This window comes from Melanotaenia boesemani, chromosome 11, assembly GCF_017639745.1.
Source record: "Melanotaenia boesemani isolate fMelBoe1 chromosome 11, fMelBoe1.pri, whole genome shotgun sequence".
In the NCBI taxonomy this organism is placed as follows: Eukaryota; Metazoa; Chordata; class Actinopteri; order Atheriniformes; family Melanotaeniidae; genus Melanotaenia; species Melanotaenia boesemani.
Genome location: NC_055692.1, coordinates 29662836 through 29686624, shown reverse-complemented (window position 1 = coordinate 29686624; position 23789 = coordinate 29662836). Strand labels below are relative to the sequence as shown.

Sequence of the window (23789 nt, the reverse complement as noted above, 5' to 3'; positions counted from 1 at the left end):
GAAAATGGCTGTCATGAATACTTTCTTCCATAAGAGGCAGGAACAGAGAAACCTATAATAGGAGAGGTAGGAACACATAGGTGTACATCTACATCTTGTCTACATCTTGTGTAGACAATATAAACTACAGAAGATCAGTGGCTGCTAAGACAGTATAGGATGGTGGTATGTAGGATGACTCTGGTGATGAGGAAGATGAAGAGAACAAAGGCAAAGCGATGGAAGCTTAAAAGGGAAGAGAACTGTGTGGTTTTCAGGGAGGGGTTGAAAAAGGCTCTAGGTGGTCACAAAGGGCTGCTAGATGACTGGACTACAACAGCTAATATATAAAAAGAAAAGGGTTAGCTTAGAAGGAGTGGGACACTTGACAGGTGAAAGAAAGTAAGACAGGGATACAGGAAGATGCAGCGTAAGGAGACGGTGGAGGTGGCAGCTGGAACTGGTGATATTCCTGTGAAGGTATGAAAATATCTAGGAGAGGTAGGTATGGAGTTTCTGACGAGGTAGTTCAACATGATCAGAGAATGACAGGAAGCCTGAGAAATGGAGAAGAAGTGTGCTAACATTTATTTTTTAAGAACAAAGAAGACAAGACAAGGAAATCGATGGGCCATATAATGAAGTTATGACAAAGAATTATGAAGAGTAGTTGTACTGATTATGAGTTGTTTTTTTTAATAGTGCCACATTGTTTTTCACATACAATATTTGACCTCTACAAACACATACTTTGATGCATTTATTTATCTTTAATCTTATTTTACTTTGTTTTTATTTATTTATATATTCTATATTCTATAAATATATTTATATAATTATATATAATTCATATCTATTCTGTAAAAATATAGCTATATCATTTTCTTGTCACTGAGGCAAAGTTGGCTATTACAGTGTCTGTATATATATTAAATAATATGAAATATTTATTTAATCTTCAGTAGGTGGTAGTGATTAGATGGCTCACTAATGTCTACAAAGGTGGCTAATTTGCAAATATACTATCAGCACCCATGCATATACTAGAAACAGCTTTTGAATAAGTGAACACTATATTTTTAAGAGCAGAAAACAAGCCAGATAGCAAAGATCTGGGTTTGATCAATTTCTAACAATTGCTTTTAAAATTATATGTGTGTCTAAGTCAGATCTGAATGGGGAACTGAATGATTTTACCATGTCTTTTAAAATAAAAACCTCTTGGAGGAAAACATGTGGAGTGTGTGGAAGGCTGCTTGTTAGTCATTCAGATACAAATCCTGTCATGCCCACACTGAAGGAAAACTTAACAATTAATAATGTCTTAGCTAGCGTTACCAAATTGTTAATGTAATGTTATAACATTGATATCTGAGACTAGAAAGAGGTTCAAATTTGGTGATCCTGGCATACGGTACCATGTAATGGAAAAGCATGATAATGTTGCCAGCCAGAGTGTGGTTGCTTAGCAGCATCTTTCAATCACAGGTGAAGCTGCATCTGCTCCAACATGGCATGGTTCCAAGGGTTTGGCTCCAAACACTCCTGCAAGAAACCTGGCAATCTAAGATAAGAGAGCAAAGTTCAAGGGGGACGGTGCAGTTATCTGTTGGAACAAGAAACACTACCTGTTATAAAACTCAGGTGGCATAGTGGTGACAGCATGCCTCACTCTGGGATATACAGTCGCACCCAGCTGCTATACTGTAGTGGGATCTGCTTTCTACGCTCCACATAAGTAGAACTCTGGATGAGCAAAAGCAAAAGTTTGGACAACACACAGATGGAGACAGGAAGAAACTAAAGATGATGAAGAGTATTTCAATAAGGTGTGACTCAAAAGATCAACAGATGAATTCAGAGTAGGAGCAAAAACCTGATGTCGCACCATAGAAGGAGTAGTATGGTGTGTCCTCCACAATGCAGCCACATCCAAAATCTATGAGTCGCACTCGAAGTTCATCAGAAGTGGTTTGGATGAGCATGTTCTCTGATTTCAGGTCTCAATGGAAAACCCTTGCAGAGTGCATGTAGAAAGCTGCTTCTACCAGCTGCTTCGTGATGTTCTGAAACAGACATAAAGTTAGTGATGAGAATGGTGACTGCTGTTCTAATGCTAGTTAGATACCAACTAAAGCTTTCCTCAAAGGTTAGCTCAGCAACATTAGATACTCAAGATCACAGCAAGAGCCCTGTCAAAGGACGGTTTCTGAAAGGACAGGCTCCAAAAACACTCCTCCTTTACCATCTCCTTAGCCGTGTCCTCTTCCAGGGGTCAGTTGTCTTGCAGGTAGTGCAGAAGGTCAACAGAGGGGACTGGTCTCTCCATGACCAGCACAACCTCCTGGTCCTCTATCTACCAGTCCAACAGAAAAACAGCTGCAGACTGCCCCCCTGAAATGCAATTACATGCCATTATCCACATGAGGAGCACCTCTAATGAGGTCATGTAAATCTGTCCATGTAAGACCTGAAGGAAAAAAACATACAAACCAGTGAGTCCTGTAGCAAATGTGGATTTTTATCACAAACATGTAGCAATGATGTAAACAGAGACATCAGATCAATCACTGACCAATGAGGGATGCATTAAATTGCCACCCCCTGGACAGAATAACATTGACTTGGTTTGCTGGGGACTGGTATGTGTATAGTTGTTTACACACAAGAGAAACAATGAATGCCAGAAAGATGGTTCTTATTTTATCTGCAGTTGACAGTGGCGTTCACACATGTACTACACAATAGGGAGTCTCTCTGTGAGACACTTTAAATCTACTGGAAATTCTCCAAAATATTCCCAGTAATGAGAATGCAAACTGCAGGAACACCAAATAACTGCAGATAGGGAGGTTGACATGATCAGAAAAGTTTTCTTCCGAAATTTCAGTGCTTTGTTTACTCGGTTTCAAGCTCTATTCTTATACATATTGATGCAGAATATCTTTACTAAATAAAAATTATACTTAATGCTAATACACGAGTAGAAAGCACTAAAAAGCAAGCAGAGGTTCATATAACAGAGCAAGTATTGATGGAATATCTACTCTAAACATACATGGTCTAACACTAAAATTATCCGGGCTTGTTATTTATGATCTTGGGAAAAAAATTGTAAAATGTCCAGTGAGTCTGATGCAGACATTCAGGGAGATTTCATGGCTTTAACACATGTAAAAAACATTTGAGTTTGATGCTTGAATGTTGTTGGATACTTAATGTCAAAATGATCAGTTTTTCTGATTCCAAAGCCTCCTTTACCAAGCTTGTCCTGCAGGAGATACTTGACCTCAAAGTCAGCTACAAGCACAAACACACAGACATATTTTACTTTGCATTGATCAGTTTTTACAACTGTACTCTCACTGATTAGCCATTTTGGTTCAGTATTATTACGCAAAGAAAGAGATTTAGTTAGTTATAAACTGGAGGTTTTCTTCAGCTGTTGTTTCAGCGAATGTGTGATCAGCTTTCATGACAAACTGCTCAGTACTGAAGAACCATCAGGCTCATCAGGAAACTTTGATTTACTCTTCCTCTAGTCACAGCCTCTAGTGCCACATCTGTGGGCTTGCTTGCATCCCTCTGCCTTTTTCTGACTGACCCCAGTCTCTTAATTGACTTTCTGTTGTTTCTCATCAGCATGTTAGGTTTGCTGCTGAAACTGCTCTCTATAAAAAATAATTGCTAATGTTCTATGCCACCAACAGACACACAACTGATTTGACTTAGTTCCCTGATACCCAGTAATATGGAACAGTCCTACATTTGCAATAGTAAAGTTGATATGTAAGAATGCAGACATGTGCAAGTATTCCCCAACTCATCCACAAACAGATGTGCATGTGTGCATGAACACACCTGAGGAGTCACACAAAAGATACATCAAGCCCAGGAAGTCTTCATCAGTGTGCATGTGTGGTTGATGATGTAGTTGGCTGCTTATCAATGTTGGTAAAATTCACTTTATTTGGAAGCAGTCTGTGGTCTGATTGACTTTACTTTTATGAGTCAGATCCATAGTCCCTACCATCCTCTCTTGGTCTTCTTAAAGCAGAGACATTTGTCTGCAGCATGCTGACGTGGGGCGTCTGCTAAAATGACTTGGAATAAGAGGTACTTTGGAAAACAGGTTGGGGCAAATTATAGAATTCTGTTTGTTTGGTTTCTGTCTGTATGGCTCTTTCCACGTATACAGATTGCATCTCTGGATGCTTGCCTATTTCGCCCATAGCAAAAATCACCACTGAGTGTGAAAACTGAAGAAATTCCCAACGCTCCCAACAGCCTGCTCTCTAGCAAAATTGTCCAGCTCAGAGATTCAAAGTATCCTACAACAACCCCAAAGAGACCGCCAAGGTTTGTATATTAGGCAGCGAACATGTGGGTTGGCTACACATGATGTGTTTTGTGAAATAATTTGTAAGTTTGTGTGTGGTGCTTGCCAGGTCACATAGAAGGCTGAACCTGCCAGCATGAAGGATTGAATCTTGACATATGCAGAGCAAAGCAGTGATGAGGAAGAGGAAGAAGAAAACATAATTCTGAGCTAAACGAAAAGTTTGATTCAGTAATTAAAGCACCTTAAAGCTGAGAGCTATGACTTTCTGTGTCAGTAAAACATTTTCGTGGAGCATTTCCCTCAATTCCTGTATTATACTTAAAAATAGCAGTAGCTGCCAAGACCTATAGCAATTTAAGACATATAGAAAAGGTTTGTGTGTTATGAAACTTCATCAAATAATCATTCCCGACTGGGAAATTCACCTCTGCATTTAACCCATCTCTAGATGTACTAGAGTGCAGTGGGCTGCCCTGTTTCAGTACCTGGGAGCAGTTGGGGCAGGTCTTAAGGGCCTTGCTCAAAGACCCACAGTGGTTCACCTCTGTTGGCACTCTAGGGACTCAAATGGGGGTTCTCCAGACCTAAGCCCACCTCAGTAACCACTAGACTACCACTCCCCCTTAAGAAACGGGTTTCCTTTCACAAGGAACACTTGCAAAACACAGCAGCTCGTGTCATTTCCTGTGGTTTTACATCCTAAATGTTTTCCTCTGATATATTGGTGGATTTTCTCTTTCCAGAAATGAAGCAACTGGAGTTCCACACCATGTTCAATCCAGCCATAAAAGTGGCTGATTTTCCTCAAAAGGAGGAGAAGATATTTTCTGTCATAAAAGTTGTTGTTTTTTTTTATCTTAAAATATCTTAACATATTTAACCTCCTCACTTTCTTCCTCTCAGGCCCACGAAGGCACCATCCAGTCAGACTTCCTGCAAACCAGCCTAAAAGATGTTGCAATGGGAAGATCGGATCTGCAACTGATCCTCATGAGTGTGACCGTGGACTGTGACAAGTTCTCCAACAACTTCAACTGCTGCCCAGTGATCACCGTTCCCGACAGGGCTTTCCCTGTCGAGGTAAAATAGTACGGTAATTTAATGTTTACAGAATCTAATCCCGTTCACTTTTCAGTGTGGATGCTGAGGATTAGCTGGGTAGGATATTTTTAAGTCTATGCAAAGCAAACAGTTTGAGGTTTCTGTGGTTTTGGTTCCAGATATACTCTTTAGAAGACATAGTGGAGCAAACAGGATACACTCTGGAAAATTATTCAAAGTACAGCCAGAAAATTCTTGAAGAAGAAGAAGTCTCCACATCTGTCACACAGAGAGAAGAGAAGACTTGGCAGCATCAGGTAATGTAGTTTCATATCTGATGATGGTGCAGACCTGTAATTTGTTATCTGGCTCCACTAACTCAAGAAATTGAAATCCTAAACTTACTTACCTGGGTGTGTTTGTGTTGGCATTATGGTCATATTTAACATGCTTGGTCTTTTGTTTAGACCCACCTTACAGGACAGGTGTTTGTAAAACCAAGTGGAGGATTTTCAATGTTGCAGTTTTCTTTATTTTGTGTGTTTGACTTATTTTGAAGTAATGTATTAGAACTGGTATCTTTTCTAGGTAGTTTGGTTAGTTTATGCGTTTTTTAAAGGGGTAAAAAGCTAAATCGCTTCACCACAGAGTTTACTGTTGTGCACTGCTTGTAGACCAAAACAACGTGTGTCATGATGAGCCACACCTTCTTCTACCTCTTGACCCTTGAGCCAGACTATGACTATATAAATGGAGATATTAAGAAACATACTAATAAAGATAAGAAAGAAACATACACAAACCCTGTTAACATGTCACACCCTAATGTGATTGTAAAGTGCTACAAAGACGTGTTGTTGTGTAGTACTAGGTAGTTTTCTGACGCCTATTATCTGTTCATAGATATGACATATGGACAGTTATTAAGGGATTATTCAACAGAGTGATTCTCCCAAACTTGAACACACAAACTGTGGATAACTATCATTGCAGGCAGTTTTGCAATGATCATCACAAATGCTTAGATGTACCAAAAAATGAACTAATGAATAAATTGTGATGCTGAGCAGGAACAGGATGCAGTTAGTTACTTTTCTAGGCTGAACTGATTCCTTTTAATACATTTGTGTCTAAATATGAAAACAACATCTTTGTGAAAACTATTAAAAACAGCCTAAATTCCTTCATTGAGCCTGGAATCTAGTATTTCATATGACAATGTGAACTTTTAGAGAGTAGTAGAGAGTAGAAAGGTTCATGACTTGAGTTACCAACTTAAACACCTTGCAGCAGTAATAAATTTGAAAAGAAGCAGGTGCCAAACAAAACAGTTCAATTAAACAGTTTGAAAATGTGTTTCAGTAAATTGGGGAGGTTTGATCTTTTCATAAAATGCATTATTCAGAATTACTCCAGTCTAATAAAAGCAGTACCAGCTGTCTGCCAACATGAGGTGCTCGCTCACTTTGATCGCACACCATACCACATCCCTAGAGCTGTCTTTACATGAGGCAGGTAGCTCCAGAGAGAAAATGACCTCTTTCATCCTATAAACTTTTCCTTGATGTTTGGAAAATGTCATGGAGATTAATTATGGTAGTGGGAATTCCATAATCCACAGAAAGCAAAAGTGCATGAAGTACTCTGCTAAATTTACAGTTAAAGGTGCTTTATCAGTATAGAACATTTAGTAAGACTGAAAAGCAGTAAAGGAAAATAAAAAATATTGTCAGGGTGCTGACACTTCCTCTTGTTTTAACTTTTAAAATTTTAGTTGTATTACTGTGTAAATAAAGTGATGTGACCACTCTATAGTGAGTCATTCTCCTTTCAAAAAGACTGAACTAAAAATAACTGAAGCATTCAGAGAACTCTGTCTGCTTTTGTCTGCTACTAAATTCTGATTTAGTTCAGTCTGGAAAGCACTGAGAAGTTCATACCAGTGTTCCAGAGGATGTCTAAATTCCTAAATTCACCTGGAATAGGGGATGCTGTAAAGGTACACTCAAGGTATATGGTATAACCATTTGACCCTTTTCATTCATTTTAGCATTAAGTTGTGGCACATTCATTCCTTAATATAAACTGAATTAGATATTTTAAAGAAGCTCAGATTCAGTGTTCGACAAATTATAGCACTAAGCTGCAACAATAGCTGCATGATGTAGCTAGGACATGCAATTTCACTTTAATTTAAATGCAAGCATCAGAAAGGAAAATCTTTGTGAAAAAAAAAAATTCAGACATGAGCTTTTTATTTCTGTGATGCAGCTCTATCAGTTAATACCATCAAGCATTGCTCCTGTAACCTAGAGCAGCAGGTTTTCTTCTCTTTTAACAAAGATGTTTGTTGTTGGCTAAAGTATGTTAAGTTAATCTATTTTGAAATTTTTCAGAAAAGTAGTTTTATCCTATGATATGGTTTTGTGTGAGTTTACAACTCTTTCATAGGTCGACAACCAAACTTCCTGGCACTGGTCTGCAGTTCATGCAATATTTCTGGAGGTAATATTCTACAGTTAGTCTTACGCTACTTTGTCACCTGTCTCCCTCTGGTGGTCAAAATCTGTAACTACAACTTTATATTTAATAGAAATTTGTTATATATGAACCCGAGTTTATGATGTGAACAAATTTACTCTTCCCTATTGCCTATTGCATACTAAGAAACGGTAAATAGCTGAGAAAGTACTTCAACAGTGAAGAAGTGTTTTATGTTGCTTTCTCTATATCTGCTCTGCATCAATGACCACATCCTCATCAGTTCAGTAGGGTGTTTTACAAACTCAGTTTTACTCAAGCTTTAAATACCCCACTCCAAAAAAAAGTGTTAGGAAAGTTGCACATATCTGCCATCACATGGTATAAAGTGGTAACAGGCTTTGTTTCTTTCTGGAGATATGGCCTGTTTTCATTCACTTATGTTGGTTGGTGCTACTTGGGCGTTTAGAGGGTTAACTCAACATCCTTGCATCCCAGTTTTTTGCAGACCCACAAATCAAGAACCTCTAAAATTATCAATCCATCATCTAAACTAAGCACAAAAAGCAAGGAAATTTTTGTTTGTCAATTATTTCTCGCCTTTAATAATAGCATAGCAACAGGAGAATAATGAAGGGGATTTTGACTCATTTTTTGCACAACCAACACATTCAGCTGTGTTGCTCATTGCACGTTCTTGTAAAGGTGACTAATCCAGCTTTCCAACCACGCATAATACAACACCAGTTAGTATCATCAAAGGGGAGAAATAATCAACCAAACATATATTTTATTACATTTTGGAAGTTTATATTAGTTAACTGTTGACCACAGGCTGAAAGTGTGACCACTTCCACTTTTAGGTACTCAATAAATGTCTCTTCTTTAGCTTGTTAATGTTTTCTGTTACGGTCGTCACGTTTGCTGGCACCGTCATCTGCCAGGGAGTGTTGCAGCCAGCAGAGCCTCATAGTGTGAAAGAAACCCAAACCTGAAATGTGACAGTTCTGGTGGGCTTCGAAATGCTCCGAAATAATAGAATTATTCTGTTTTTATCTGAAATACAAACTAATAAAATGATATACCACTCTCTGTTTACACGCTTTATTGAGCATCATGTCCAATATACATTGCATTGACACAAAATTAAACAAAACAAAAAAGAAAGAAAAAAAAAAGGAAAACCTACAAATAATGGCGTTGTGTTGGATTACCTGGACACACCATTTTCAGAGCGTATTGCTTAATGACATTTCAAACGCACCAAATCTGTGCAAATACAGTGAACACCGGTCAGAGGAGGTCATGGTAGGTAAGAAATTCTGACTTAAAAAGATCATGTCAACAGCAGTTTATGTGATCAAGTCTACACAAATCTACTAACTGTACACGTCACATTCACCCAGAATATACTAACAATGGTTTTCTATTTAAACATACCTTACTCCTTAAACCTGATTGCATGCGCCAAAAGATGATAAGCTATTTTCAGTGTCCAACACAGATTTGACCGTGTAGAACATAATTGTAAAATTCTAAATAGATGTAATCATGGCTTAACAGTTAGCAACACCATCAATTAAAGTGAAAACAGGCCAGTAGCTCCCAAACTCCACCCAGAGTTTTTATTTCCCAAAACGTACTTTACTTTACTAGGTGGTTAGCTCACTTCAAGTCTCCATCAAGGATCTCAAAAGGAGATTATATGATTTAATAAAAACCATATATATTATCCAAGGATGCACCAATCAGAACTCAAGATGTGGATAGAATAGCATCATTCATAAATCTACCCTCAAGAGTCCAAACCCACAAGTGAATGTTTTTTACCCACACACACACACACTGATAAAAAGCCAAAAGTAGCACTAGCCTAATTATTACAGAGCTCATAACACCCCCAACAGATTAATAACTCAACCATTAACCTGGTCAAAGTTGTTATCCATTCAAATTGAGGTAAGCTCAGGTGCCAAGCTGAACTCTGTGTGTGGTGGGGTGGGGGGTGTCAGAGAAAAGATTTAATTGGCCATGATTAATGATAACATACGCTAACTGATTATTCACAGACTACCTTGTCAGGCCAGAAGGGCTAGATGTCAAAGGGAATGACCGGGGATGTAAGAAATTTATCTTACCAATTGCTAATTGAGACCTTGTTGGTACAAACTTCTGATACCATTACTAACGCCTGTGGGAGTCAAAACATCAGAGTAACTATGTTCCAATTAAATCCACAGAAAAGAGGGAATCGTGCAGATTTGTTAGAAAGTCATGGCTTTAAACACCTGAGACGCACACTGGCATCAGAAGGAAATGCAACCAGAAGGCTGTCTCTCAGGAAAAAAAAAACAAAAAAACATGAAAACTCTAAGTTGCTCTAAAAGATCTCACCTTGTTCATTTAAACAATAAGCAAACTGTGAGGAGGTGAAGCCAACAAAAGGCAACAGTGATTCAATGACTGTTGGGAGAAGGGAAAAAACAAACAAACAACAGACTTATTGACAGATTTTGGGGTAACAATAATGGGATTAGTATGCAGCAGGGAGGACAAGTATGAGAACAGGCTTTTGTTTTACACAATCTTGACCACTAAATTGCATAAGAAACCTGGTATAAAGTAGAAACTGTTCAGCAGCAGATAAAAAAGCAAGTTAATTTACAGTAGTGACATATCTTACATCATTAATTTCTCAAAATAAATAAAATTAAATATACAATTCCAGGTAGGAAACAGGTTAATTTTGCTGGTAGGGTTCTCAAATTGGCTCATCTGGCAGACCGTTCACAGAAACATGGCTGAGGCCAACCAATTCCTTTGACTGGCAAAACAAAGGGTGCAAAAGCCTTTTGCTGAAGTTTTGTCTCTGAAGGCATTTCCCCAAACTGGACAACAGAAAACTGAAGTTATTATGATGGTCAGAAACCAACATTTATATGCAAGCCTCACTCAACAGGTTAAAATGACTTACCCTGGAATTTACAGCAGATTCCTAATCGAATGCCATCTCTTGACTTTTTCTTACACACCGAGCCACCTTCCTCTTGAATTCACCGTTTGGGTCCTCCCTCCACTCTTTCTGTGGGGGCAACATCAGATTATTTTAAGGACACACCTTCAATTTAGCTGAACCGCAATGACTAAAAGTTTGAAAAGTGAATTTCTAAAGTTGGCATAACTCACTGCAGCGTCCACATTTGCTGGTGAATCACTGTTGGGGTCTGCCAGCATGGAGATAACACTTATCATTATCGTCTCTACAGTGTGGATCGGAAGCCAGCGTTCCTCAGGTTTCTCATAACCAAACTTATCCTCTCCTGGCTCGTGCAGAATTGAGATGCAAACATCCCCATTTTTTGCAACTGTGAAGAGGAGGTGGACGACAGATGATCACTAACATACCAATACTGCATGCTGTTCAATAATGGAGCATGTTGACATCTTTAATCTGCAGACCAAGATTAGTGATGGGGATTTTGAGGAAGTAAGTATTTAAGAGTTTGAAGCTTATCGTTACCATTGGGATGCCAGATCTCAGTGATGAACTTCATCTTTGGAGGTCGTAGTGGATAATCATAGGGAAACGTTAGGTACGCTTTGAAAAACCCTCCTTCACTACAATAAAAACAAAGAAAAAAATTAGGATCTTTTTAAACAAAGAAATTAGCTGTCGAATGCTTGAATCAAAGACCTTATTATATCACTTACAAAAGAGTATCTTGAGGACCAATAATCACAACTTCCCACTTGTATATGTCATCATCATCTATTAGACCAGCTGAAAAGCCCTCCACAGGGTTCTTGTTGAGCTCTGGAAGAAAAAAGACCAGAAACAGTATTGATACAATAAATAAGGGAAGAAAACAGAAGCTACAGCAGCAAATACAAAGCACCATAACGGCATAACATGCCATAAAATGCAGGTGAGTTATTCATGTCAAAATTAAAAACAGCCAAAGTAATAAAATTACACATAAACATAAATTAAAAAATGTTCAAAGGAAGCCAAGTGTTTTTCCACCACTGCTATTAGTACACAATGTACAGTTAAGTAACTACAAGACATTTGAAAAAAAAAAAGAAATGGCTCATGCAGCTATGAGCTAAGCGTGAACTGTGATGACTGGATCTGCTGAGCTCTTGTTTCAGTTGACTGGTCCACATGTTGCACTCTGATCATGTAGTTTTTTTTTTTTTTAAAGAATGGCAACATTACACGTATTAACACTGACTAATGTGCTTAAACCAATCCTACAATATAACTGGCTAAATAAGTGGAAATACTCTGCAGATCTCTAAAAACAATAGTGTTCTGTTTCTGAATGCTGGCTAACCCTACATTGAACATTAGTGTTCAATATTAAAGTCAATCAAACTGGACTTTCAGTGTCTATGTATTTTAATGGTTAATATATTATTTATGTACATGTGTCATTAAGTGTAAAATGCAAAAAATAGTCATGGATGCAATGTTGATTGGACTCTCAATCCTCACAATATTTGTGATCTAAGTTTTCTCTAGTAATGGCAAGCTGCCACGCAATGCAGCTTTAATATTATACCATTTTTGCAATGCTGATCTTCACAGTATATACATGTCAGAAAATATTTTCTGAATTTTGATTTTGTTAAGTTTTTTGACCACATCTGTCTTGGCTCTTAACAAAAAAATTAAGGATTTCGTTCATGCTAAAGTGTTGACTCCAAAACTCAATAATACATGAAGTCGATATCTTAAAACAAGTGTCAGCAAATTGGTTTTCAATTAAACAGGTTATTGATCAGTATTGTGTGTACTGTAATATTCATTCATACAGAAGCAGAACAAGCTGAACATGATCTATCTCCGTGTTGGTTCACACACACACACACACACACACATGTGCTTAGGGTAAATACGACACATCCTTGCCACCTACGAAATAATATTGGTGTTGTCAAAATAACCCGATGGGAGAACAGTTACATCACAGGGAGCTCGAATACCAAAGTGCCTATCGTCAATAAAAACCGCTAACAGTATCAAAGACCAAACCACATATGACATCCAAGATGTAATATTATCTTACTTTGCTACATTATGGTTTTGTAATTGTTATCACGTTGCTATTGATACAGAAACACGTGTATCTATGAAAGGCTTTGAGTGTTCACATCTATCATTAACCTTGTTAAAGTTGCGAAGGCAGATGAATCCCTGGCTTGATTATTCCTTTGTTCTGTCCGATAACTAATGCCGAACTCGCTAGCAAGCTAGCTTGGTTAGCATTGCTATTATGTGCCGGTCTAGCTGTGTTATTTAGATAAATATATCTACAAAGACATGTTTTATCCTCAACAGTGGTCAGATAATCTACGTAGCTAAGTCACATACTCAACGACAATACAAAAAGGCGCTCATTAACCCGTTGGTTTAGCTTTCCAAGCTTGCTCCTATGGCGTAAACATAGCTTTGCGTAGCTTAAAAAAGCTAACGCTAGCTACTCGATTGTTAGCCCTTATATAGTCTAAATTGGCATAACGCGCTGTGCTCACATTACCTGCCAGTTGTTTTCGAAGAAGTAATGCTGATTGTTCGGTCATGGTACGCGGACGTAACTGAAGAGGGAAAACAGTCTGTGAAGACAAACACTTTCTGAAAAACAGCGCTAAAGGTGGAACAGAAATGAGGTCCTATGGTGCCTTCTGCTGGCTTCCTTCTGTGTTTTGACACGAAGGTACAGCTGCTAGGTTTAGCTGTGCGCATGCGCAACCGCTACTGATCGTGCTTTTACGTGTGGGTTCAACGCGCTTGAGAAATCAACAAGCCCCAACCTGGAAAGCATTCTTTACGATCTTCCAGACCACGTAGCCTGTATGTTTCCTGACTCATATGTCATACACTAATCTGGCTGTCTGCTACCATAACAATTTGCACTCCACCTGAGACATTATCAACAAATAAATCTTTTTAGAAATCAGTTTGCTTTATATGTCGTTTGTTTTTGGCTGTAAACGACTGAGCGGTAAGGCATACATCCAAATAAGACCACCTAGGAATGAGGGAATATATTTTATTGCAGACAGTAAAACCCAGAATGTTTCATATTTTGTTTCACTGACCTCATTTCATACTTTCATATTTGCATTTCAGGCCTGAATTTTGTTTTTAACAAAAGGTGGGGATGCATAATCAACAATAATAATAACATAAACATAATTGTAATATTTATTTAATACACAAGCTGAATCCATTGCATGTATGAAATGTGTTTGAGAAAAATCCTTGAAATGTCTGAGACAATTTTCCTCTCTTACTACCTTCCAGGATAGGAAAAAACTTCCCAAGGTTGGAAGAGGTTCACAAATTACTCCATGTACAGTGTATAATATCTTTCTAGGAATCTGTAAGAATTTCATTCCATAAATGGCACAAGCCTAAACTGGACCGATGTGATCTTCAATTCCTCAGAGCAGCCTGCATCAAAAGTCATCAATGCCCAATATAACTAATGTGCAAGGGACTAATATGCAAACCCTTGTCAAGCACTACAATATTACATTACACTCACAAATGCCGCTTAAAACTTAACTGTGAAAAAAAAGCCTTATGTTGCATTAGTCCAGAGGCAGTTTGACTTCTGTGGACTCTGAGGTAACGGGAATGAACCACCTCAGTAGTATATTGTGGTTATAATATGGAAAAGAGAATTCTGGCTGTTATCAGCAACACGTCCTGTCGTGCTGACCTGACAATTTGCAGGGATTTTTTAAATAAAAAAGTTAACAATAATTACATAATCTGTTGTATAACTTAAGGTCTGTTTGAACGAGAAATAGGACAAAATAACCCCTAAACCATCATTTGATAACTTTTATGTCAGAACATCATTTAAGGGTAGTGAGATGAAATGGGAACATAACAAAGTAATATAAAAATTATTGGAAAACTTTTATAATGCATTCATTTTTACACCTTCTATTCAGTAAATGTAAGAATCATTGTGTTTTTAAAATATTCAAATTTGATCTTTTTTTATTTTTACTATTAAAAATGTAAGAATTTTTATAGATTTGTAAAATTTTAGAAAAATACTAAAATGAAAAACACTTGCCCTGAAACCGAACAGTTTCCTCTCAATAACAGTTGGTGCAGTTGATTGTTTCCAAGTTATTATTTTTCTTTCACCAAATGAAACGATGCATTTGTGTTATAAAACAATGAACCGTAGTCTCAAGAAAAGAACCCGCATATTTTATTAGCATAGTAACAATTTTACCTCTGTAAATGTAAAATTTATGAAAGCTCTCATTCCTGTCTATAATGGATGTTTAATAGGAATGCAGTCCTAAAACAAATCCATATGGTGCATTTATATCTATCGGAAATATGAAGCCTTCAGCCTCTAACTTTACTGAAGAGACTAATTAAATAAACTATATTTAGCAGTTTATTTTTATCCTTAAACATAAAAATACTGAAAATAAAGCCAACATATTTCTAAATGTGCATTATACAGTTGAAAACTCCCTTATGATATTTTAATAATTCATGTGGATGCTAAAAGAAACGAGCTACTGAAGAGCACTGAAAGACAGCAGAATACGGAAGGAAGCCCATCGGCGCCATATTTAATACGTACGCTAGGAGGTACGCTAGCTGTTGTTAGCTGTTTACAAGTCGAAACTTTAAACTTGACGCATAAACCTACCAAGCCATCAGAATAAATCAAAATGAACGTAATTGATCACGTTCGGGATATGGCAGCAGCCGGTCTCCACTCTAATGTTCGCATATTGAGCAGTTTGTTGCTAACGATGAGTAATAACAATCCGTAAGTGATCTCGGAGCGGGGGCCGTCTATTTTCTGATTGTTGTTTTCATTCCAGTATTTAATGCAATTTCTCGGTAATGATAGCCCAGTTTTAATGTGTCAACATTTGCTAGCATTAACAGCTGCATAGTTTATACAGATTTTGGTTGACTGCTCAATCAAAAATCTACATTAAAAAAAAAGTATTTGAAAGGGTAGGGAGTTTTTTCCCCTCAAGGAAGAACCATGTTTAGATTCTTAGACATACCTGTGCCACCATCAGTTAGCCAAGATAGTGAAACCAGGACGATTTGTCTCATATTGTCGATATTTTCTGTCATTCCTGTTTCAGGTTTGATGAAGTAGAATTAATGGTTTAAAAACAGCAAATGTCCTAAACAATGATCCCATTAAAGTCACAATTAAGTGTTTTCATCATTATGTAGTCTAATAGTAATTAAACAAACATAGCTATTGTTTTTTTTTTTACAATCTGAGAATGAAACAAAAGCAACGAATAGATGTAATGTGTTTAAATTTCGTGAATGTGTTTTTATTACATGCCCTCTCTTTTATTGATTGCGGGTTTATTTGTTTGTTTTTGATTGAAGAGAGCTGTTCTCCCCAGCCCAGAAGTATCAGCTGTTGGTTTACCATGCTGATGCCATTTTCCATGATAAGGAATACCGTAATGCTGCCTGTAAGTACAGCATGGCACTACAGCAGAAGAAGGTGCTCAGCAAAACATCTAAAGTTCGTAGTTCGACTGGTGGCGCTGCATCCAACATACAGGCTCAGGTGGGTGCATGTTTATTTTATATTCTTTTATCCATCCAGCCATCTATTTTCTGCCGCTTATCTGGAGTTGGGTCGTGGGGGCAGCTACCTAAGCAGGGAAACCCAGACTTCCCTCTCCCCGACCACATTCACCAGCTCATCCGGACGGATCCTGAGGCGTTCCCAGGCCAGCCGAGAGATGTAGTCCATCCAGCGCGTCCTAGGTCTTCCCCGGGGCCTCTTTCCGGTGGGACGTGCCCGGAACACCTCACCAGGGAGGCGTCCAGGAGGCATCCTGACCAAATGCCCGATGCGGTTCTACTCTGAGCCCCTCCCGGATCACCGAGCTTCTCACCCTATCCCTAAGGGAGAAAATCATTTCATCTTGTTCTTTCAGTCACTACCCACAGCTCATGACCATAGGTGAGGGTAGGAACGTAGATCGACCGGTAAATCGAGAGCTTTGCCTTTTGGCTCAGCTCCCTCTTCACCACAACAGACCGATGCAGAGTCCACATCACTGCAGACGCCGCACCGATCCTCCTGTCGATCTCCCGCTCCATCCTTCCCTCACTCGTGAACAAGACCCCGAGATACATGAACTCCTTCACTTGGTCAACCTCATCCGAGTTTCGACTATCCGACGGACCCTCCTCTCAAGCACCCCTGAATAGACCTTACCGGGGAGGCTGAGGAGTGTGATTTGAAGGACTTTAAGGAACTCTGGGCAGACCTCATCCACCCCCGGGGCCTTGTCACCGAGGAGCTTTTTAACCACCTCAACGACCTCAGCCCCAGAGATGGGAGAGCCAGCACCAGCTACCCCAAACTCTGCTTCCTCATCGGAAGACGTGTTGGTGGGATTGAGAAGGTCTTTCAAAGTATTCCTTCCACCGCCTCACAACATCCCGAGTCGAGGACAAAAAAAAAAATTTCTTTTATTTTTAGAAATTTAGGTTATTAATAAAAAAAACATCCAAATTTTATGTATACAGCACATGTTTTCATCAGGGTTATTTAAGTTGTCACAGCATCAGCTTTCCACTACATTAATGTTGGGATTGATAGAATTCACTGTAACAGCTTTTCATGGTCAGATAATAATAAAATCACTGAACTTGCTAAACTTTGCTTTTTGTTTTGTTCCGATGCTTTTTCTTGTGAAACAAATTCAACTTAAAAGATACAGCCTGTAACCATGTCTGCATAAACACACACACACAAAAGCAACAGTGACATTTAGTGAACAGCAAATCGCACCCACATCTGCTATCAATACACTACTGTAAACACAATCTCTTCTGGTGTTAATATTTGTACATTACGCTACCACTGACAACTGTTTAGTCAAACAAACCCTTAAGGGACATTAAAATCTTCTTTTACAGTTGTTTGTACACTGTATAAAACACACTGTTTTGTTAGGAATCCAGAAAATATATTCTTGATCTCAGTGTTATTTAAAGGCTGAAATATTTAATTCAATAGACACCGTAAACATAAAGTAATGTATTTTCATATTAAAGGTCTTCATCACAGACAAGAAACTTATTTACTCAGTATATTTTCTTCCAGAGTTTACCTTCAGAAATAGAGGTGAAGTACAAGATAGCTGAATGCTACACCATTTTGAAACTGGATAAAGATGCCATCGCTGTGCTTGATGGAATTCCATCCAGACAGAGGACTCCAAAGGTGGGCTTTTACACCTGTCCATCATGCTTTGTGTATTTTTTTTAATTAAAATTTCTTCGTATTTTAAACAAAAAAACTGTCAGAAAAATGCTGTATAACCATGTCTGCATGTTACACGTGACTTCTGTATGTTTTGTTGTACAGAAAGCTGTTGCAGCATTAGATTTATAAGTTTCTGTCAGGAATGGTTATTTTAAATTTGGTAATAATTGTTCCTTCAGATCAACATGATGCTGGCTAACCTGTACAGGAAAGCTGGTCAGGAGCGTTCGGCTGTGACGAGCTACAAAGAGGTGCTTAGACAGTGTCCCCTTGCCTTGGATGCGATTATTGGTATGCAGGCCCACAGACACTGTAAACCACCACACAACATTTAACATCCAGACAAACACATGCTTACTATGCGAGGCTACACAGCTCATAAATTTATCCCAAACAAGACACTGCCTGTTGAGCTGTGGCCTCAGTGACTGCCCCACTTGGCTAATGGCATCTACATACTGGTACTGCAGGAACATTGTAAGAGAGCGTATGTCCAGTATCCAGGTTTTCACCATGAAACATTACAGTTTCCTGCAGGGAAAAATGAAGTATTTTTTATTTCACACTCCTTGAACACAAAGAGGAATTTTACATTATATCCAACAATTTTGTATCTTCTTGATGGGTTGTGATGACATGTTTATTTGCACGTTAGAAAGTAACAGCTGTAAAACAACCTACTCATAGAATTCCATCCCACTTGAATGCTATGTGACTCTGGGACTTGTTGCAGTCTGTCGTTTACTGCTTTTTCACTATAAATTCAGTTAACATGTCCTCCATCTTGAATGCAAAACAACAAGTTGGTCCCATTGAGTAGCGTGATTGTTTTGGGAAGGTTAGCTTTTTATGTACAACCCACCACAGATTGCAAATGTTCTGCTTGGATTTAGTTGATAAACTGAAAATAATTTCTTATTTTTTTTTTCTTCAAGGTCTCCTGTCTCTGTCAGTTAAAGGAGCTGAAGTGGCCTCCATGACGATGGATGTGATCCAGAGTATTCCCAACTTAGACTGGCTCTCTGTTTGGATCAAAGCATATGCCTTCATACATGCAGGAGACAATCAAAGAGCTATTAACACTATTTGGTGAGCAGAGTACCAATTCTTTACATTGAGTACTAAATATGTGTCCATTCCACGTTCCTTATTTGGAGGGAAAATAAATAAATAAATAAATGAAATGCTGTTTCAGCTCCATGGAGAAGAAATCTCTCCTGCGTGACAACGTGGACCTCCTGGTGAGCCTGGCAGATGTCTATTTTAGAGCAGGAGACACCAAAAATGCCATTCTCAAATTTGAACAAGCTCAGATGTTGGACCCGTACCTCATTAAAGGTGAGTCACAGTAAGATCTTTTACATGCCTGTTTATAAGTCCTAAGTGGTCGAATACATTTTACACTGTTATGATGAAAGTTTGTTCATGTGGAAGCGTCATGTTTGTTTCTGGAGAGACAGGTGGAGGAAGCTTGTTTTCCTGTTTAACAGCAGACCAGAACATGTGAGGGAAGTTAGACAGCTAATATTTAGACTCACTTTACGGCATTATACTGTATAAGTCAGTAAGTTTTTGAGAGGAACTGATGTCAACCATGCATCTTTTTCACCCCAAGCTGTTTGTTAATAAAGTGTCCTGGTTGAACTCTCATGTTATTTTACGACATACATGATACTTAACTTCATTCAATTATTAACAGTTCTATTTTTCTGACTTGACAATTATTGTCAGTGTTGTAAGCTTGCAGTTGCTTCCCATGAGTCAAAAAAAAAAACCAAAATACTCTTTGGTGTTTAGAAAAACTGAGTTTTGCTTTTTGCACCTGCAGGGATGGATGTTTATGGCTACCTGATGGCCCGTGAGGGACACCTGGAGGATGTTGAAGTCCTGGGAGGGCGATTATTTAATATATCTGACCAGCATGCTGAACCCTGGGTGATCTCTGGGTAAGTTTCTGAATGAACAGCCTCAACCAGCCTTTGCCTGAACCAAGGGCCTTCAAGTAAACACTGATGGCTACTAATTGTTATTATTTTACTCATTTTTCCACCCAAAACAAAACTCTGTGAATATTTTACAGTTGTATAACTCCTTGGATCTGTATGTTTTGTTCAGCTGTCACAGCTTTTACAGCAAGCGTTACTCCAGGGCCCTCTACCTGGGGGCTAAGGCCATCCAGCTGAACAGTAACAGTGTTCAGGCCCTCCTCCTGAAAGGGGCAGCACTGAGAAACATGGGCCGAGTTCAGGAAGCCATCATACATTTCAGAGAGGCCATGCGTTTGGCCCCTTCCCGCCTGGACTGCTATGAAGGCATGTTTGCTTTTAAATGTCCTTAATATGAGTTTTGGTTCAGATGTAGCACACTTCTGCTCTGCTTGCATTGAATTAAGTGTGAATTAACTTAATCTTCAGGTCTGATTGATTGTTACCTGGCATCCAATGGGATTCGAGAAGCTATGGGGATGGCAAACAACATCTATAAGACTCTGGGGGCCAATGCACAGACTCTCACCATCCTGGCCACAGTCTGCCTGGAAGACCCTGTAACACAGGAAAAAGCCAAAACCCTGCTGGACAAAGCGCTGGCCCAGAGGCCCGACTACACCAAAGCTGTGGTGAAAAAGGCAGAACTGCTCAGTACGTACAGCTAACAGCACAAACTTTTAATCACATGCAGAAAAGCAGATTATGAATTGCTTTTTTTTTTTGTTCTTTGAAGACCGGGAACAGAAATATGAAGAGGGGATTGCTCTCCTGCGTAATGCCCTGGCCAATCAAAGCGACTGTGTCCTGCACAGAATGCTGGGAGATTTTCTGGTGGCTGTTAATGATTACCAAGAAGCCATGGACCAGTACAGTATAGCTTTAAGGTAAATATAAATTGATCTTGGAGTAGATGCTTAGAAATGTTGCCATAAATCCAAATATTAGAGCATTAATCAGAATTACATTGATTTATTTTTAACTCTTTTTCTTTCCTAAGCCTGGATCCTAATGACCAGAAGTCTTTAGAGGGCATGCAGAAGATGGAGAAGGAGGAAAGCCCCACAGATGCCACCGTGGAGCTGGATGGTGACGACATGGAAGGCAGCGGAGAGGACGGAGATCTGGAGGGCAGCGACAGCGAAGCGGCTCAGTGGGCCGATCAAGAACAGTGGTTTGGGATGCAGTGACCCAGGGCCACTGAGGAGCGCTCTGTCAGTGCCACCCTCCAGAACACCTGAAGCCTTCAGCCATCCTGGTAGTCAGGACAAGGTGACCCTTAGGGATTGAACTGCTCCTTAATCCTCACATGATGATGAGGAATAACTCTTGAGTGACTGATGTTACAAAGTTTAAAGACTGCACACCTATGACGGGATGTTTCTATTTGATTTTTTTTCATCAGTGCCACAGTAAAAAGCGTGAATATGCCAGAACTTTGTGTCAGATGGACGAACTGGACATCTGAACAAATAATAGTGTTCAATATCTGAGCAGCTTCCTAACATGTATCATCTTCAGCTCTGTCATGAGCATGTTGTGTAATGCACATGCTCACTTTGTGTGTTGTTTGTTGGCTGAATATTAAAAGTAAGAAAATGCAACGTTGAACTCATTGAATTGTAAAGTTTTTCTTAACAGTCTCTAATCAAATGTTTGGTATTTTGTACATATTTGAAAACATGTATAATAAAATTAAGGATGTTAACCAGACATGCATCTAGTTTGTCCAGTCCAGTTTGTTTTTTAAAGTTTCACTGTAGGATGTGAAATAACCAGATACTGAACACCTGGAGCTTTTTACACATCTTTTACAATGTTGTTTATGCTATTCTTGTCCATGTTTGTTAGGATTTTAGTCATACACTTTGGTTTATTCAGTAGGGTAAAATCTAGATTTTTGTCTCCAGCTGAACTATTTTTTTTTTTTAGAGGGAAAGAAGCTGCCAGCTGATGCTACTTAAGATTGATTTTTTGATTATCAGCAGTGTGGGAACTTCTACAAAAGCAGAATTTTTTGTTCGTTTTACTGGTTTGGGGCATTCAGGTGTTTGTTACCACAAAGCAGAGGAGGAACGAGATCAACAATGATCTTACTGAAGCAGTTATTGCTAACAGTTAATTTGGATTTGATAATTTTATCAAAACTATCAGGATATCAATTTTCCCAAAAAGTTCAACCCAAAAATAGACTGCAAGACTTCCACACTTAGTGTCTTTTTTACATTGTCTAGGTTCTACAAACTACTTTCTATGCGTTTCTCTTTCATAACTACACTCAGAGTTTTCTCTCTGTTAGGTCAACCTGTTAAATTGCTTAACACAAATACATGCTAACAAAAAGCTAATCAGCTAATCACTAGGCACGTGGTTAATGCATTCAGGTATGTCAGGGCTGCTCAGTTCGTTCCCACGAGGGCCGCAGTCCTGCACGTTTTCAGTGTCTCCCTGCTCCAACACACTTAAGTCAAATTAATGAGTCATTGTGCAGAACCTAAAAGGCTGTTTGATCCATTTAGTTAAAGTCAGGTGTGTTGGAGCAGGGAAATACTGAAAACCTGCAGGACTGCAGCTCTGATGGGACTGAAAGGAATAGCACTGAAGTATGTAGACATGCCCAAGACCAATATTTCTTAATCCTGGTCCTCAGGACCCACTGCCCTGCATGCTTTAGATGTATCCCAACTCCAACACATCTGATTCAGATTAAATGAACTACTCAAGTTCTTTCAAAGCCTGTTAATAAGGATGCATCTAAAACATGCAGGACAATGGGTCCTGAGGACCAGGATTGAGAAACACTGCTCAAGATGACTTGCTAAAGTTCAAACTGAGATTTAGAATGAAGAAGAAAGAGGATTTTTCAGGCCATTTTCTAGGATTTCCAGAGAATGGTCTGAAAAAGGAAATATCTGAGGAGAATGGGCAAACTGGTTGGAGATGATAGAAAGGCAACAGGAAGTCAAATGACAGATTCCAAACAAGGTCTGCAGAACAGCATCTCTGAACACACAACACGTTCGACCTTGAAGCAGATGGGCTCCAGCAGCAGAAGACCACACTGGTGTTATTCCTGTCACCTAACAACAGGAAACTGGGGCTACAATTCACACAGGCTAACCAAAACCGGACAATAGAAGATGGAAAAACGTTTTCTGGTCTGAGGAGTCTCCATTTCAGCTGCAGCGTTCAGATGGTAGGCTCAGAATTTGGTGGAAAAACATGAAAGCATGGATCCATCCTGCCTTGCATCAACAGTTCGGGTTGCTGATGGTGATGTCATGAGGTGAAGGATATTTTCTTGGCACTCTTTGGTACCAACTCAGTGTTGTTTAAACACCACAGCCGACCTGAGTATTGTTGCTATGTCCATCCTTTTATGACCACAGTGTACCATCTGCTGATGGCTACTTCCAGCAGGATAATGCACCACCTGGCATTGACTTTTAAAATCTGGTAAGTAATGTTTTGTTATTATTTGTTTTTTTAAATCATGTCCTGATACAGAAAACCTTGGAAGGATGTACTTTTTCATGACTGTACCACCATTATATTCACATAATAGATTGTTTGCTGCTGTAAAAATAACGTCAATTAGAATTTCAGTAGCTGCCACAATCTTCTAAAAACGCTAGAAATAAATGACACCAA

At 38.9% G+C, this 23789-nt stretch overlaps 2 protein-coding genes and 1 pseudogene across 2 annotated transcripts; 1 reads left to right on the top strand and 2 right to left on the bottom strand.

Moving 5' to 3' along the window:
- Positions 1 to 1461: 1461 nt before the first annotated feature.
- LOC121649030 lies at positions 1462 to 3624 on the bottom strand (annotated as a pseudogene).
- Positions 3625 to 8933: 5309 nt separating this feature from the next.
- LOC121649315 (ubiquitin-conjugating enzyme E2 G1-like) lies at positions 8934 to 13570 on the bottom strand. Its single transcript, XM_042000052.1, has 6 exons — positions 13387 to 13570; positions 11555 to 11657; positions 11364 to 11461; positions 11030 to 11208; positions 10818 to 10925; positions 8934 to 10731 (listed from the first exon to the last, which is right to left on the bottom strand). The coding sequence occupies exons 1-5, from the start codon at positions 13427 to 13429 to the stop codon at positions 10839 to 10841; spliced, it is 510 nt and encodes a 169-aa protein (XP_041855986.1). The 5' UTR covers positions 13430 to 13570; the 3' UTR covers positions 8934 to 10731; positions 10818 to 10838.
- A 1886-nt stretch (positions 13571 to 15456) lies between these two features.
- On the top strand, positions 15457 to 21851 carry anapc7 (anaphase promoting complex subunit 7). Its single transcript, XM_042000328.1, has 11 exons — positions 15457 to 15660; positions 16251 to 16437; positions 17992 to 18111; positions 18333 to 18444; positions 19089 to 19242; positions 19349 to 19491; positions 19982 to 20099; positions 20269 to 20465; positions 20568 to 20792; positions 20875 to 21025; positions 21139 to 21851. Exons 1-11 carry the CDS (start codon positions 15560 to 15562, stop codon positions 21326 to 21328), a joined length of 1698 nt encoding a protein of 565 aa, XP_041856262.1. The 5' UTR covers positions 15457 to 15559; the 3' UTR covers positions 21329 to 21851.
- Positions 21852 to 23789: the final 1938 nt, after the last annotated feature.